Consider the following 16,347-nt stretch of genomic DNA (forward strand, 5'->3'; position numbering starts at 1 on the left):
ATAAAAAAGAAAAACTGTTAGTTGCTCGATATGACCATTATAACGTACACAGTTCAGTGTTTTTTACAATCAATATTATTTTGAAAAATATTAATAAAAAATGCAGTCATGTCTTCTGACAGTAAACTTTATTAAGGGCATTTATCCATCTTATAAAATATTCACAAAATTTGCAAGATTATCCACAAATTGTATGCCATAGTCACTGTCTTGTTTTATCTTTTAAATTGTTGTTTCCAATTGCAGATACCTTCACATAGTTTGCCTGAGTATCCATCTGAACAATTACAATTGAAGCTGTTTTGTGAAGTTGAACAACTGCCACCATGAAGACAAGGTTGACTGGTACAAGGTGTTACTGAAAACAAATAACACAAAACAAGTCAGACAATTTTGCAAATCTGTTAGTTTTTTTTTCAATATGAATGTTTTCATTTTTTGAATTTTCTTATATGTTCTTGTCCGTCTGGACGATAGTCACATTTTTCTATGTTGATAAATTAAAAATTGTTTACAAAAACCAATGTTCCAACACCTATATGCAAATTTTACCCTACATGTAACTGACTATCATTAATAGGTCAAGTTTGTCCATAAAGAACTTCGACTATTGTTGTTTTGTTACAGCAATGGCTTTTGCATTTTTATTCAAATGCATTCCTGCTGAAGGTTAATAAAACAAAAAACGCTTTGGACAATTTGAAAACCAAGCTACAAAACGTTTTATGAAGTTATAATTTATCTGTCACTTTTCGATACGAATTTGGGTATTTTGTATCAAATTAATTATGAATATCAGTAAGAAATTACTACGAATGCAAATATGTGCAGGTGTTTTTAGTGATGTACCTGACAAATTATGCACACATTTGGAATTTTCCTCATATATTTGAAATACAAAAGTGCCATGAAATAACAAGTTACTTCCATCATTTGGTTATGCAAAGTCCTTCACATTGGTTTAAAATTTAGATATTAATATAAAACCAATCTTTTTTCTGAACATGTTGTCTAGTATATTTGTGGCTTAATTATTCTCTAGATATGAATTCAATAGATGCATCAATGTAATCCCAAGTTTTTGGTGGGTTTCGTGTTGCTAAGTGTTTGGTTTTCTATGTTGTTTCTTCTGTTCTATTATTTGTCTGTTTGTCTTTTAAGTTTTAGCCATGGAGTTGTCAGTTTATTTTTGATGTATGAGTTTGACTGTTCCTCTGATATATTTGTCCCTCTTTTAAGTAAAATATCAAGGAAAACATCCTAATAACAAAAAGGAGAATAAACATTAGCATATTATATTTTTAGCACTTAGTCAAATGCACTTATTCCAAAATGTGTAGTAAGTATTTTTTTTTGTTAAAAATGCTATTTTTAGGAAAAGAAAAGGAAAGAGATATATTAATTGATTTATATTCTCTCAGTTTCATATGTATAGAAATAAATTTCTATTGAAAAAGAGAAACGAAACATACCAAAGGAACATTTATTAGTGTTAGCATGACAAGTATGAAGGGGTGTCTCCTCCCCCCAAAAAAAACAACCAAAAATTCTTTCCCCAGTCCCAATACAGGTTCAGCCAGAATTCCTTATGACTTCTGTTATCCAATTTTTGAACGATTTACCTTCGCATAACTTGCCGGAAAACCCTTTTGGACAACTGCAATTGAATACGTCCCCCGTTATAGAACAGTTACCACCATTAAAACAAGGTTTACTGCTGCAAGGTGTTACTACAATTGAAAAAAAAGAGAATCAGATTTTATATATCCGAAAAGATGAACAAATATTGTTTAAAATTAAAAATTATTCAATAATTCTAATAATGACAAATTGTGATTGAATATATGGATTTGATCATTACAATGCATAGAATAGCGATGTCATATCACGTATGTCAATTTCGACATGCATACGCAATTAATCTCAAATATCGTTTCTATAGTGAAGTGTCGAGATTTAATCATTGTCAACATTGTCAATAACTAATGTTTGATTTTGAAAATCATCAGACTTTCAATTTTTTTGTTACTTCAGAAGTCTGCTGTGCATATTAATAATTGTCTTGATTATGTAATATAAAATGAAGGTTACAATAGTTATCAAAGTTACCAGGATTATAATTTAATACGCCAGACGCGCGTTTCGTCTACATAAGACTGATCAGTGACGCTCAGATCAAATACGGCTAAGGTAAACTATTTCTGGGATAAGAAAATCCTTAGTTTTTCGAAAAATTAAAAATTTTGTAATCATGAAATTTATAAAAATGACCAAGTAATTGATATTCATGTCAACACCGAATGCTGACAACTGGGCTGGTGATACCCTCGGGGACGAAACATCCACCAGCAGTGGCATCGACCCAGTGGTGTAAATAGTTATCAAAGGTACCAGGATTATAATTTAATACGCCAGACGCGCGTTTCGTCTACATGAGACTCATCAGTGACGCTCAGATCAAAATAGTTATAAAGCCACACAATTAAAAAGTTGAAGAGCATTGAGGACCCAAAATTCAAAAAAATTGTGCCAAATACGGCTAATATAAAAAAAGAAGATGTGGTATGATTGCCAATGAGACAACTATCCACAAAAGACCAACATGACACAGACATTAACAACTATAGGTCACCGTACGGCCTTCAACAATGAGCACAGCCCATACCGCATAGTCAGCTATAATAGGCCCCGATAAGACAATGTAAAACGATTCAAACGAGAAAACTAACGGCCTCATTTATGTAAAAAGATGAACGAAAAACAAATATGTAACACATAAACAAACGACAACCACTGAATTACAGGCTCCTGACTTGGGACAGGCACATACATAAATAATGTGGCGGGGTGAAAATACAAGTAGACGTGGCCGGGTACTTAAACATCCCGACACAAAAAGACGCAATGAACAGATCTGAGAGTACTCGCAGTTATCTGACAGCTAGTTCAAAGCCACTAACAACTAATAAAAAATCATGCATCTAAGACTAAACAATCAATCCGTACACATCCAAAATCCAATGGATTTAGTGTAAAGACGTCATAAACAGCCAGAGAAAAACATGACCTTGTGCAATGCCAAGTTACAGGTATCGATGTAATCTTTTCCTGGAATAAGAAAATCCTTAGTTTTTGCCTTTACAGAAAGTTAGTCACAGAGCCATAGTAGATATGTCTATACCCATCTTAGTTCTAGTTTCTGCAATGACCTCATCGCAATGTTGCATATACTCAATATGTCTATGTGTCATTTTGATTTTGCTGAACAGCAAGTACAATTCATGTTACAAAATGTCTATACCCATCTTAGGTCTAGTTTCTGCAATGACCTCATCGCAATGTTGCATATACTCAATATGTCTATGTGTCATTTTGATTTTGCTGAACAGCAAGTACAATTCATGTTACAAAATGTCTATATTGTACCTTCACATGTCTTGCCAGAATATCCTTCTGGGCAAGAACATACATAACTTCCATTCGCATTAAAACATGTTCCTTGATGTTCACAGGGATGACTGCTGCAAGGTGTGACTGTAAAAGACTCATGAAATTACACATTTCATTGTATAATGAAAACTACTATTACTGCACATTAGAAATATTCAATTAATCATAGCAGTTAAAATTGATTTTTTTGCATGAAAAACAATCATATTTTGTGGATTCATATAATATTTGTGGGATACAAATATCCGTACAAATGTTTTTATGTTTGTTAGAAAAAAACACACTTTTGCAAGTCAAATATCGAAGACAATGGAACTGTTACTTAATCAACAAAAGTTGGTACTAACATACATTCATTCACAGTAGTTTGAAGTTGAAATTTTGAAGATATTATAACACGAATTTTGTTTTCTTGGAATCAGTATTTAATCTAAAATCTGACAAAAAGCTATATAGAGAATGATGCTGGCAATGGCACATATGTAGATGCTCTGTAGATGATTACTTAACCTACTGTACCGACCTGTATGATCATCTCTCTCTCTCTCTCTCTGAGAGTGTATTGGCATCATGTACATGTATTCTACTTTGTTGCTTGTTTTTACATAGCCTTACAATAATGTATCATACTTCATAATTGAGATTGAGTATTCAAATGCAATTAAATGCTTTTATATCCATTGGATTCAAAAGGTCGATTTGAATTTCAAGCTAAACAATTAATTGTATGAAAAAAACACATTCATACCAATTGTGAATTCGACGGTCAATTAAAGTTGATACATAAATAGTAATTTAGAATATATATATATTAATTACTTGTCAATACCTTCACAGAATTTTCCTGAATATCCTGTTGAACATTTACAACTGTAGCTGCCTCCAGATATGGAGCACCTGCCACTATGTAAACAAGGATGGCTGCTGCAAGGTGTTACTGGAAGTAAATAAAAACCAAATATATTTGCTAAACTGTGTCAGTCAGTTGACATTATGTGTCCTATTTATAGACATACTGGCAGCCTTGAAAAAACGTCGAATTCTAATTGATACACAAAGAGTGCTTTAGGACATTGTGTTAAATTTTAATGTTGTATTTCTGTTGTGTCGTAGTTCTCTTATATTTGATGCGTTTCCCTCAGTTTTAGTTTGTAACCCAGATTTTTGTTTTCTTTATCAATTTATGAATTTCGAACAGCGGTATACTACTGTTACCTTTATTAATCACTTGTCAATTCATTTACAGAATTTCACTTAATATCCCGTAAAAGATATTGTTAATCAGAGATTACTTCATTTAAACATGCCTACGTCTATATATCATTTTTTATGTATATATTTATATTAATCTCAAGTAAGTATTCAAACTGATCAAATAATATTTTAATTGGTTTCACTAATTTGTTATTCCTTTCTCAATCGGTTAGATAACGTCGTTTATGTTGTTATATTGAATAATAATGTAAACCGTTTCAAAACGATTTAATACTGTGTAATGCAATAACAATAACAATAATTTATCGACAATATTCAAACATTTAAATGAAAAGATACCTTCACATGATGATCCAGAGAAGCCCCTCCTACATGCACACTGACAGGCTGTTCCTGATATAGTTTTCGTTCCTCCATTATCACAAGGAACACCATCACATTGGTCAACTGTCAACAAAATATTTATAGACAAGAAAACAACATTCATATAAAAATTTCAAAATAAACCACCACCCGAAATACTTATACCGAACAAGTCGACTTCTATATATACAATAACATGTTGAGTTATTTTCATCTCCAATTCTTCCAATAATCAATTTCCAAGCACCTACTGAAATTAACTTTGCTATCAAGGAGATCTTCTGACATGGTCAATGAATATTAGGAAAACTTATTTTTTCCCATATAATTAGTGTCAACAATTTGATTCTTATGATTCAACTATAAGTGTGAAGATTTGATAATTGGTACTTTAAACCCTTGTTTTCCTTTCCAATAACATTGATATGAATGAAAGCAAACAAGAATGACGTATTCAATGTGACCAAGGTTATCAATAACAGTACATTTTGCAAATGAGGATTCGTAAACTGTCATTCAATATACGAAAGAAATCCTATACTATTTAAAACTAATAGTTGGATTCAAATATACTTATCAATATTATTTAATGCGAATTGTACCTTCACATAGTTTCCCATAATAGCCTATCGGACAATCACAAACATAGCTTTCATTTACATTTACACAATTTCCAGAATTTGCACATGGACTACTGTTGCATGGTGTCACTGAAAAAGCAGTAAAAAAGAATATGTCCATAAATGATCTAAATTATTTTTTACAGAAACTAATCTATCAACTATTATATCAAATACATGTTTGCAGTTATCAAGATGAAATGAATTTCACAAACTTACTATCGTCTATAGAAAACAAACAAATATTATACTTTTAATAGATGTAAATTATTATTGTTTGACATTTATCTCGAATCTAAAGATTCCGAAACGTTTCAATCATTGAAAACACGTAAGTCTCTCTACCTAGGACGTAGATTGACTTATCTATTACTACATCTCCCTATATGTATGGTTTGTCAATTCACAAGATCATTCTTTCCCAAACTGTTTTGGCGCCATACTCATTAAGTGTATGTCGCAAGTCAGAAGCTCAAAATTCCGCATATGCGTGTGTTATTTGTTCTGCACGTTTTGAATTTGTAAACTACCATCCTTTCAAAGTAGCATAGTCAAACAGACAGATAGGTTTGTTATCTGTTGGACTAGTCTACTTGTAAAGGAGTTAACCTGACCTAACAATGACTTCACGGTTCAGCTAACAAACAAGTTGACCAAACATATCACCTTTGGCTACGTATACACACTCAATAAAATCGACTGTAAGAACTTATCAAGATTGGGCATTACTCCTTTAAAGTTTAATAAGAGATTTGACATTCTAATTGTTTTGAATTGAGAGCACTGATGAGGAGTCTGATGCAAATGAGACGAACATTTGTCACACAAAATTATCAGCTTGGTATCTGGTATCTTTCCAAATTAAAAAAATGAATCATCTGTTTACATAAATGTGATTTTTTACTTTATTAATCACGTCTAAAAATTCTATATCAAATCATTCAAACTATCTTTTCTATTCAATATTTCTTTACGTCAGGGTTACCTTCGCATAACATTCCAGAGTATCCCTTTAAGCAATCACAATTAAAAGAGTATCCAGACATAGAACAGCTGCCACCATGAGTACAAGGATGGCTTATACAAGGCGTTACTGGAAACAATGGTGAACATAACATATATTATTGTTATCAAATATAGCTTTGGTCTATAATTGTTTAGTTCAATGTCAGTAAATCTCTGATTTTGGAGTTGTATCGTTGACAATCATACCACATCTTCTTATTAATATCTATTTCTGCCAATGAAATTGTTTACAAACATTTTGTATTGACGTATATTAAAAGTTGTTTTCAATAATCTTTTTATAGTTATATAAGCATTAAAATTATTTTACAATTCATTTTTGTATACTTGAGTTGATGGTATAATTTTATAACTGAATATAAACTATTGTAAATTATTTCGTCCTTTTTCCCCAAAAAGATAGTTATTCATTTTTTTTTTGTAATTTATCGGTTTTGTTTTGTTTTGTTACATCTATTTTATCCGACTTTTATGAAATTTAGAATCAAATTGGTTTTGGCTAAAGTGCCAAACTATGAGTAGGCACAAAGCTCGTCTTTCAAATATCAATGACTGATATCTATGTTGAGCTTTAGTATTTATACTGGCAAAATATTATGATTACAGTATATAAATCGGCAGTCTTACAGTGTCAAATTGAAACAAATATAACGTCTATAATTTTAGATAAATCTTAACATTCTTTTATGTTTTGGGTGCATCCTTTAAAAGCTATTACCCATTTCAGAACTGTAGTCATTATGTCTATATAAAACGGACAATGCCAAATGCTGGAACAAATACCTTCACACGATGAACCATAGAAGCCATCTATACATGAACATCGACAGTTACCTCCTGATACAGTTTTTGTTCCTCCATTATTACACGTAAACCCATCACATGGATCAACTGTGAAAAAAATCTATATCGTAGAAGGTGATATATGCTGTTTAATTTAGAAATAATCTAAGACATCTATGACACAAAACGTTCAAATGCGTTAATGTGTTTAATATCCAAAAGAGATATACTTTAGTATTTGTCTGATCTATTAAACTGGGATTCGTTTGTATCAGCAGTTAAAACTGACCGAAGACAAGTTTGGACTTGGTATTGTATTGGATGCTGTTAGACTTTGTATATGATTGTGTCGTACTACAATTTTAATAGTCTAATGTCTGTCGTTTTACATTAGTTTTTAGAGGGATGTTTTGTTTCGGACATGATCTTTTTTATCACTTTCCAAACAATTGATCAAAAGCGTACACAATGAGTTGTTTGAGATACACGAGTCATACACACGTAAATATGTCTACCTCTGAAGTTTTTCTATGATTATCGAAAGCATCAATGTAACTTAATTATTTTGTTCCTTGAACAGTTTTTCATCCTGCAAAATAGCATGCATTATATGATGAAATCAATTTCGGAAATATACCTTCACACTGTTTTCCAGAATATCCTGTTGGACAAGCACATACATAACTTCCATTTAAGTTGTGACACGACGCAGAGTTTACACATGGATTACTGTTACATGGTGTCACTGATAAATTAAGTGATAGTTAGCAAATAAATATCACATTTTAATTGACACAGAAATAAAAAATGTATGTGGTTTCGGTAAATCATAAATTTGTGTTAATTTTTTAATTACTTTTTTTCCCAATTGCATATCCAATACTTTGGTACTTTCTGACTAAAAAGAATTTCAATTTTCCATCTTATGAATATCTCAATTGAAAAAAAAAAAACAATACAAAATTCACTTTATCATGCTTTGTTTTCTCCTTCATTCTTTTGTATCAATGAGAAATACCTTCACACAAACGGCCTGAATATCCATGTGAACATTTACAATTGAAGCTTCTTCCTTTAATATTACAACTGCCGTTAAAAAGACAAGGTTGACTGGTGCAAGGATTTACTAAACAAATATTTTGACAATTAGTATTACAATCTATCTGTTGATTTTGTTTGGCAAATGGAAAATATATCAACATTTTGCTAATTCCATTGCACTGAGAAACAATTGAACGATTTTCTTTTGAAAAATTGAATTTTTATAATTTTGGATATCCTAGAAAAAAATTCTTTCAAGATTATCCAAATTTTGTATATATCGATCTGACTTTAGAAATCAAAGAATTTTATTTAAATACATTGGTATATAATGCTATTAAACTATCAACATACACAAAAACAAATTACACAGCCTTCATATTGAATCCCCTCTCCACATAGACAACAAAAGTACAAAAAATAGGTGAACAAAACAGTTATTGTTAAAACACTTGAACATATAAGAAAATCGTTAAAGATGGTCATTGTATGAAACTTTATTTGAAAAATAAAACAAGATGTCAAACAGGTAAAACATAGAAATCAAAGTAAAAAGTGTATTGCAAGAATATATCTGTTTGGAAGTATATTGTAATGCAATACAAATTCCTTGAAAGTTTTTTTTTAAAAATTTCCGTTAACAAAAAAAAAAGACAAAAATACCTACAAGAATATTCTAGCAGTCATAACAATTGATGATGTAAAGCACACATAAAAAAATGACCTTAATAGTTATAGCAACAACCTATACTTCCTGAAATTTTGAGTCCAAGTTATACATTCAAATGCTCAAATAAAGTTTATGTAGAAGAGTGCTCTGAAGAATATTCATTATTGTACAGTAACTGTTGTCAACAACCGATAGGAAAATAGAGAATATCCTACTTTTGTATAGCTAGGAATATTTTTTGGGGGGGGGGGGGGGGGGGGTATTTTAAAGTAAAATATCTTTTATTACATATCTGCTGAGCTCAGAGGAAAATTCAAAACGGAAAGTCCCTAATCAAATTGAAAAATCAAATGACAAAACATATCAAACTAATGGACAACAACTGTCATATTCCTGACTTGGTACTCATATAAATTCTTTTAAATACAGTGAATACATAAACAAAATAGAAATCCATTGTATAAATCACATGTTTACGGAACACCAATCTGTTTTCCGAAATTGAATAAATTTCCCCATATCTATATTCATTGACACAATTAATTTGTACTTGACCTTTTGAGCCGGATTAATTAATCTGTTTACTTATTCATTATCGTCCGAAACATCTAGGAAGGAAAGTACTTATGCAATATGTTCTTACTTTTTCTTCTGTAACTTTATTTTTATTTTCCCTTTTTTTATGGGAGGTATTATTAGTGTCTCAATTGTCTCTATATTTCCAAGGACTGTAGATGTGTATATTAAAAGCTGGATAAACAAGGTTTAAAATATGTCATCAATTTTGTGACTAAATGAAACAAAACCTTGTAACAAAATCAAACAATGATCATATCTTTTTATACCTTGGCATTTAAAAAAGATTGCTTTTGTCTCATAATATAACAAATTAACCACGTTTGTCCAAAAGAATGTTAATTTTATAAAAACTTGAAAAAGAAGAAAAAGATACTAAATGTGCCGGGGTATCAAAACTATATGTCAAAGAAAAGAATGACGTTGTAAAAAAAATTTGATGAAAAAAACAAAACAAATGAAAGCAACAATGAAAATAAAAGATTACTTTCGTTTTACTTAGTCACAATACTTATCTGTTAAAAGAATCTTGACTTATTATCAGATTACAACAAGAAATTTATGAAAAAGGTAACAGCATCTGCTTACCCTTTCCGGAGCACCTGAGATCATCCCCTTTTTTGGTGGTTTGCTTAGTTTTTGGTTTTATATGTTTTGTTGTGTGTACTATTATTTTTCTGTTTGTCTTTTTCTTTTTTAGCCATGGCGTTGTCAGTATATTTTCTACAATAAGTTTGAATGTTCATCTGGTATCTTTTGCCCCTCCAGTTTATCTAGTAAATTGATTAATTGAAAACATATCAGAGTAACAAGCTAAAACCTACGGAAACTCATCAACTACAATAGGGTGAGAATGAGAAATTATACAAAACAACATTTTTAGTAGTTGTCATTCATCCTTTTCTAAAAGTTCTAATCATAGGATTTTTTTTTGGTACTTTTTATATAAAAAATTACCTTCGCACAATTTTCCTGAATATCCTTCTTGACATCTGCAATTGAAACCTTTGTCCGTTATAAAGCAATGACCTCCATGGAAACAAGGTGTACTGCTGCAAAGTGTTTCTGGAATAAAAAAATGTGTTTTGACAAACACAATCGCATGATTCCTTGTTTTTGTTCATAATTGATTGATATTTGACATATTCTTATCATTGATATAAAAATGCTTCTGGATTTTTGAATAAAACAAACGACATTTTAATTTTAGAAGTATGCTACATTTTTGGCATCCTGGTATATATTTGCTCTTTTTCAATATTGCATCTCGCAATTCTGTAACAAAATATATAAACATATCCAGAAACATTTTTCCAACTTTGAACCTCACATTCGCTTAAATAATTGATGATACAATGATGATTTGAATAATCGAAAATGACCCGATACAGTTTAGACATAATGAATTGTAATCTACCTGTACATTCTTTGCCAAGGTATCCTGGTGGACATAAGCATGTAAACGCACCATCAGCATGAAAACAAGATCCAGAGTTTTTACACGGACTGCTGCTGCATGGTGTATCTACAAAAAAGGTTTTTTCTGATTTCCAAAACAAATGAGCACAACCACGAATATTCAACTATGTTTGAAAACCTGCAGCATGATAACAGTTGATCTGTTAACACTATTTCATTGCAGGCCATTTTGTGTTTTCCAGTTTCTTAAATACTCGTCATTTACACTCTGTTTCATATTTTTCTCGAGGAAAATCATACCACATCTGCATATTTTCATATGATTGTTCAACATTTCATTCATTTTGTTTTTGTGCATTTATATTTGCATTATTATAGAAAATGTTCAAGTTTTACTTTCATTTACGTTTATTCAGTACTGATTATATCCATAACGTTTTACATTGTAGTACAAACTTGAATCAATCATAATGTTTATTTTCCATTTAACGAAGTTTTATCTACAAGTTGTCACATTTTTCGTATTAGAGCTCTAACAACTGTTAAAGGAAGTTTTAATCAATTTGGGATATACAATCAAACAGTTAAACGCATAGTTTTAAAAGTGTCCAGTCAGATTTAAGAATGGATTGCCGCAGACACTAAATAAATTGACAATGATCAACATTTATTACCAATGGACTACTATCAGTTACTAAGATGTCAGCTCAAGACCTTGATTTAACTAATAGAACAGCCAAAAAAATTTTGGTACTTTGATATCATACATTGTATTCGAAGAATATAACCCGTATCATGCCGACAACTGGTTTTACAATAAACTTAATTATTTCCAATGCAAGTACTCTATCAGTGAACCAAAAGTCATTAACTAAAATGGTTAGAGGTTTGGTTAGCTTTAGAGGCAAATAACTAAAATTATATGCTTTGTTCATAATACTACCATTAAACGATGGAACGTGAAATTCATGAACGTATAATATAAAGTAAAATCACAAAAATACTGAACTCAGAGGAAAATCAATTCGGAAAGTCCATAATCACATGGCAAAATCAAATAACAAAACGCATCAAAAACGAATGGACAAGAACTGTCATATTCCTGACTTGGTACAGGCATTTTCAAATGTAGAAAATGGTGGATTGAACCTGGTTTTATAGCTAGCTAAACCTCTCACTTGTATGACAGTCGCATCAAATTCCATTATATAGTCACCATGCGTGAACAAAACAAACAGACATAATAGGTAAAAATGTCAAAAATAGGAGTACAGCAGTCAACATTGTGTTATCATCTTAATCACTATAAAAACAACAAATGTAACGAAGAAGCACAAAAAGGCATACATCAAATTAACATTCTCATTTTGATTATATTATACGATTATATTTGTCTATGTAAAATGCACCCATCAAGGAAGGAGGGTATGGGTACTGGTGTAAAATTGCGCGTTTGAAATTCGCACAGGTAGACATGAAATAATTTTGTCGTTCAAAGTATGACGAGATGCATAAATACAGTCACGCAAAATAGATATAACAAACACTGACTTAGCAGTTAAAGTAATAATAATAAATAAAATAATAGTGTGGTTCAAAGTATGACGTGATACATAAGTACAGAGTCACGTAAAATGTATATCACAAAAAATGTTGGTTAACAGTAAAAGTAATATTAATGAATAAAATAATTTTGTCATTCAACGTATGACAAGATACATAGGTACAGAGGCACATCATAAAATAATTTTGTCATTCAAAGTATGACAAGATACATAGGTACAGAGTCACATCATAAAATAATTTTGTCGTTCAAAGTATGATGGGATACATAAGCACAGAGTTACGTCAAAAGGATATCTCTAAAAACAGACAACAGTAAAAGTAATATTAATAAAGACAAATAAAAGAATAATATAACACGTAATTAAGATGATAAACAACGTCAGTACGCAAAATCTATACTTCAAGACCATCGTGTATTATTTGTGAAGTTGATACGGAATATTTATCAACAAGTTCTGGGTACCTTCCGATGAACTTTTTTAGAAAAATGACGAGACGTTCTTTGACATACCCCTGGTTCATCAACTTTCTGCTCAGACACTGGTGACGTTTTACAAAGTCTGAGTAGGAGCTGCAAGCTCTTGAATACCGAATAAGTTGGGAAATGTATATTCCATATGCAGGTGAAGTTGGTATGTTGCTACTAAGGTGGGGGAAATTGATAATTTCAAATTCAAAATCGTCTCGTTTGTCATAGATTCTGGTACTAAGATGACTGTGTATGTCAAATTCGAGGTATAAGTCTAAAAATGAGGCGGATGAAGCCGTGTCTGTTGTCTCTTTAATTTCTAGTTCTGGTGGATATATTAATGGAACCCAATCAGAAAAGTTTGGATTGTTAATGGAAAGAACATCATCAATATATCTGAAAGTGAAATTAAATAACCTGGCTTCTTTGATCTTCTTGTTTTTGACAAGTGTCTGAAGGAACTCCGATTCATATGAAAACAAGAAGAGGTCAGCAAGGAGAGGCGCGCAGTTCGTTCCCATAGGAATGCCGACAGTTTGTTGAAAAAGTCTACCTCCAAACTCAACAAATATGTTGTCGATAAGAAACTCCAGCATACTGACCACTTGTTCTTTTGTGTAGCAGGTTTTACCTTTTTGTTTGTCACTATTGACGAAATATGCCTTATGAAATCCCAAAGTAATAAATTTATAGCGTATGCTACCATTTTTATGTTGAAAGGCATTGTGGATTATTTCTTTTTGGCGATTTTTCAATTTCACATGGGGAATGGTGGTATACAGGGTTGAAAAATCAAAAGTTTTGATAGAACTAATTTCAGAAATAGACCGAGATTTAAAATTGTCTAGAAGTTCTTTAGAATTTTTAAGAATCCACATATGGTTAATACCACTACGCGAGTAAACAGTTTCACAGTATTTCTGAAGACCCTCTTTCACTGCGGATAAATGTTTAGTCAATCTAATGGACAATTCTTTAGTGGAACATGAAGATGAGCCAGCAATATACCGTTGTTTGTACGGAATTTTATGAAGCTTTGGTATCCAATACAAACAAGGTAAGTCCTCCGATTTGGTGTTCAATGTAATGTTTATGGAAGCCATGAAGGACTTATGATTTGCTAAAATCTCATCCTTGTCAAATGATATGTCTTTGTATGTGAGTGCTCCTTTATACCCAATTCTTTTACAAGTGCCTGCACGTTTGTTTATATTTACGAATAATTTCGTTGTAGTGAGCATATTCTATTTACTAAAACATGACGTATTACTTACGATCCTGTTGTTCGCTTCGATTCCCTTGGGTAAACAACGGAAATTGGTTTTGATCTGTGACAAAAATGAAAGTAAATACTTAAAAACTCAATGTCAACCTTTATAAGATGCATGTTGACCTAATATATAAGCAATCTATATTCTTGGAGAAAGAAAATGAGTTAGATGATATAATAAAGTCGATTTGAGTATTTACAATTTACTACATGTATATGAATAGGATGAAAGTGTCATATTTGGTCAATTGGTAATTATGTTGAGATCGCATAAACATGTTTAACACCGCCGCATTTTTGTGCCTGTCCCAAGTGAGGAGCCTCTGGTCTTTTTAATCTTAGTTTCTTGTGTATAATTTTGAGTTTAGTATGGCGTTCACTATCACTGAACTAGTATATATATTTGATTAGGGGCCACCTAAAGTATGCCTCATGGTGCGGGAATTTCTCGCAGCATTGCAGACCTATTGGTGACCTTCTACTGTTGTCTATTCTATGGTCGGATTGTTGTCTCTTTGACACATTCCCCATTTCCATGCTCAGTTTTATGTGTCGTTCATGAATGTTTTTTCTATTTGTACATGTATTTCTAACGTTTTACGTCTTTACACATTCATTTCTGTCAAAGATGAAATCTATCAATTGTTAATTTCATTGAATAATATTGTATTGCAAGTTATCCCTTTACTATGAAAAATTAGTTTAAAACAAAACACTTTACCTGTTTCACGAAGCATAAAAACTGCCAAAATAAGAGACACTACTAAAAAGCTTATTGTGGTCAGAAGAAACACATATGTGCAACATCTAAATTTTCTATTTTCTTGCGCCAACGCCCTGATAATGTGTGCTTGATTCGTAGGTCTATGTACTATGACCATATCTCCAATACTATTGTTGTCATTGCTCTCTTGACCGTAAATAGGATTTTCAAAGAACTGGCTGACACCACGTATTCCCTCTTCCTTTTCGATCTTCACTTCATTTTTCGTAAACGAGGATAATTTATCTTCTCTTAGTCTTGTTTCGGAACCAATATCTCTGTGACTGTCAGATATGCTGTCGTCTTCGGAATCAATCTGAGTAACATCCATTTTTATTGCGATTGCACTCTACCCTGCACACATGTAATGTTAGTTTGAACTAAGTGTTTATCATTTTGCACGTTGCGAACTATTTCAAGTTACTGCTAGTTCAACACAGGAGTATATTTATATCAATTCATACGATATAAAAGTCAAGATTAAAAGATACGGTAATTTCATTCTAGATCTACCAATTATAGAATAAGTTGATACTTGATTAAAAATAAAATGAAATATTATACGTTGTTAAGATTAAGGATGTTAACTACGCACGTATGCAACATCTCCATAATATTTCGAAACCGACAGATGATAATATATTACATTTCAAAAATGCTTAAGGATGTTGACTATTAACATATGCTACATCTCTTTTTTTTTTATTTCGAAACCGATAGATGATAAATAAATGTTTTTTTATTACAAAATTTTAGAAACGTAGAATTTGATGCGAATGTCATACAAGTACGAGGTTTAGCTATTTAGCTATGCCTGTTCCAAGTCAAGAATATGACAATTTTTAATCATTCGTTCGAAGTGTTGAAGCTTTTGACTTGCCATTTGATAAGTTCAGTATTTTTGTGATTTTGCTTTTTGCTCTGAAATCCCTGCCTCTTTTTTATTTTACCTAAAACATACATGATGGTGGATATTTTGAAATGAAAAAAGAAAAGGAGTATTATGTACAAAATAATATAAAATAACATATCCTTCCATATATTTGACAAAAACAAACACTCGTACCGATGTCAAAATAATAAATATACGCCGATATGCCAATTTTATATAAGCTG

At 31.4% G+C, this 16,347-nt stretch overlaps 1 protein-coding gene across 6 annotated transcripts in view; it reads right to left on the reverse strand.

Annotated features, from left to right (window-relative positions):
• LOC139528645 (neurogenic locus Notch protein-like) overlaps positions 1 to 16,347 on the reverse strand; it is a 156,500-nt gene that overhangs the window by 61,047 nt on the left and 79,106 nt on the right. Inside the window, exons 1-14 of one of the 6 annotated variants that reach the window (XM_071324730.1) lie at positions 15,190 to 15,682; positions 14,473 to 14,526; positions 11,162 to 11,269; positions 10,702 to 10,809; positions 8,476 to 8,583; positions 8,095 to 8,202; positions 7,458 to 7,565; positions 6,634 to 6,741; positions 5,631 to 5,738; positions 5,005 to 5,112; positions 4,280 to 4,387; positions 3,427 to 3,534; positions 1,623 to 1,730; positions 251 to 358 (exon numbers count right to left, since the gene is read on the reverse strand). The exons of 1 other annotated variant lie outside the window; for it this stretch is intronic. In XM_071324730.1, the coding sequence (XP_071180831.1) occupies positions 251 to 358; positions 1,623 to 1,730; positions 3,427 to 3,534; positions 4,280 to 4,387; positions 5,005 to 5,112; positions 5,631 to 5,738; positions 6,634 to 6,741; positions 7,458 to 7,565; positions 8,095 to 8,202; positions 8,476 to 8,583; positions 10,702 to 10,809; positions 11,162 to 11,269; positions 14,473 to 14,526; positions 15,190 to 15,562 (1,723 nt within the window). In that variant the 5' untranslated portion in view covers positions 15,563 to 15,682. Of the gene's footprint in view, positions 1 to 250; positions 359 to 1,622; positions 1,731 to 3,426; positions 3,535 to 4,279; positions 4,388 to 5,004; positions 5,113 to 5,630; positions 5,739 to 6,633; positions 6,742 to 7,457; positions 7,566 to 8,094; positions 8,203 to 8,475; positions 8,584 to 10,701; positions 10,810 to 11,161; positions 11,270 to 14,472; positions 14,527 to 15,189; positions 15,683 to 16,347 lie in introns of those variants that run through there. 4 more of the 6 variants (XM_071324732.1, XM_071324734.1, XM_071324731.1 and 1 more) reach the window with 4 other exon arrangements.

The sequence above is a fragment of the Mytilus edulis genome, chromosome 6 (assembly GCF_963676685.1).
Source record: "Mytilus edulis chromosome 6, xbMytEdul2.2, whole genome shotgun sequence".
Taxonomy (NCBI): domain Eukaryota; kingdom Metazoa; phylum Mollusca; class Bivalvia; order Mytilida; family Mytilidae; genus Mytilus; species Mytilus edulis.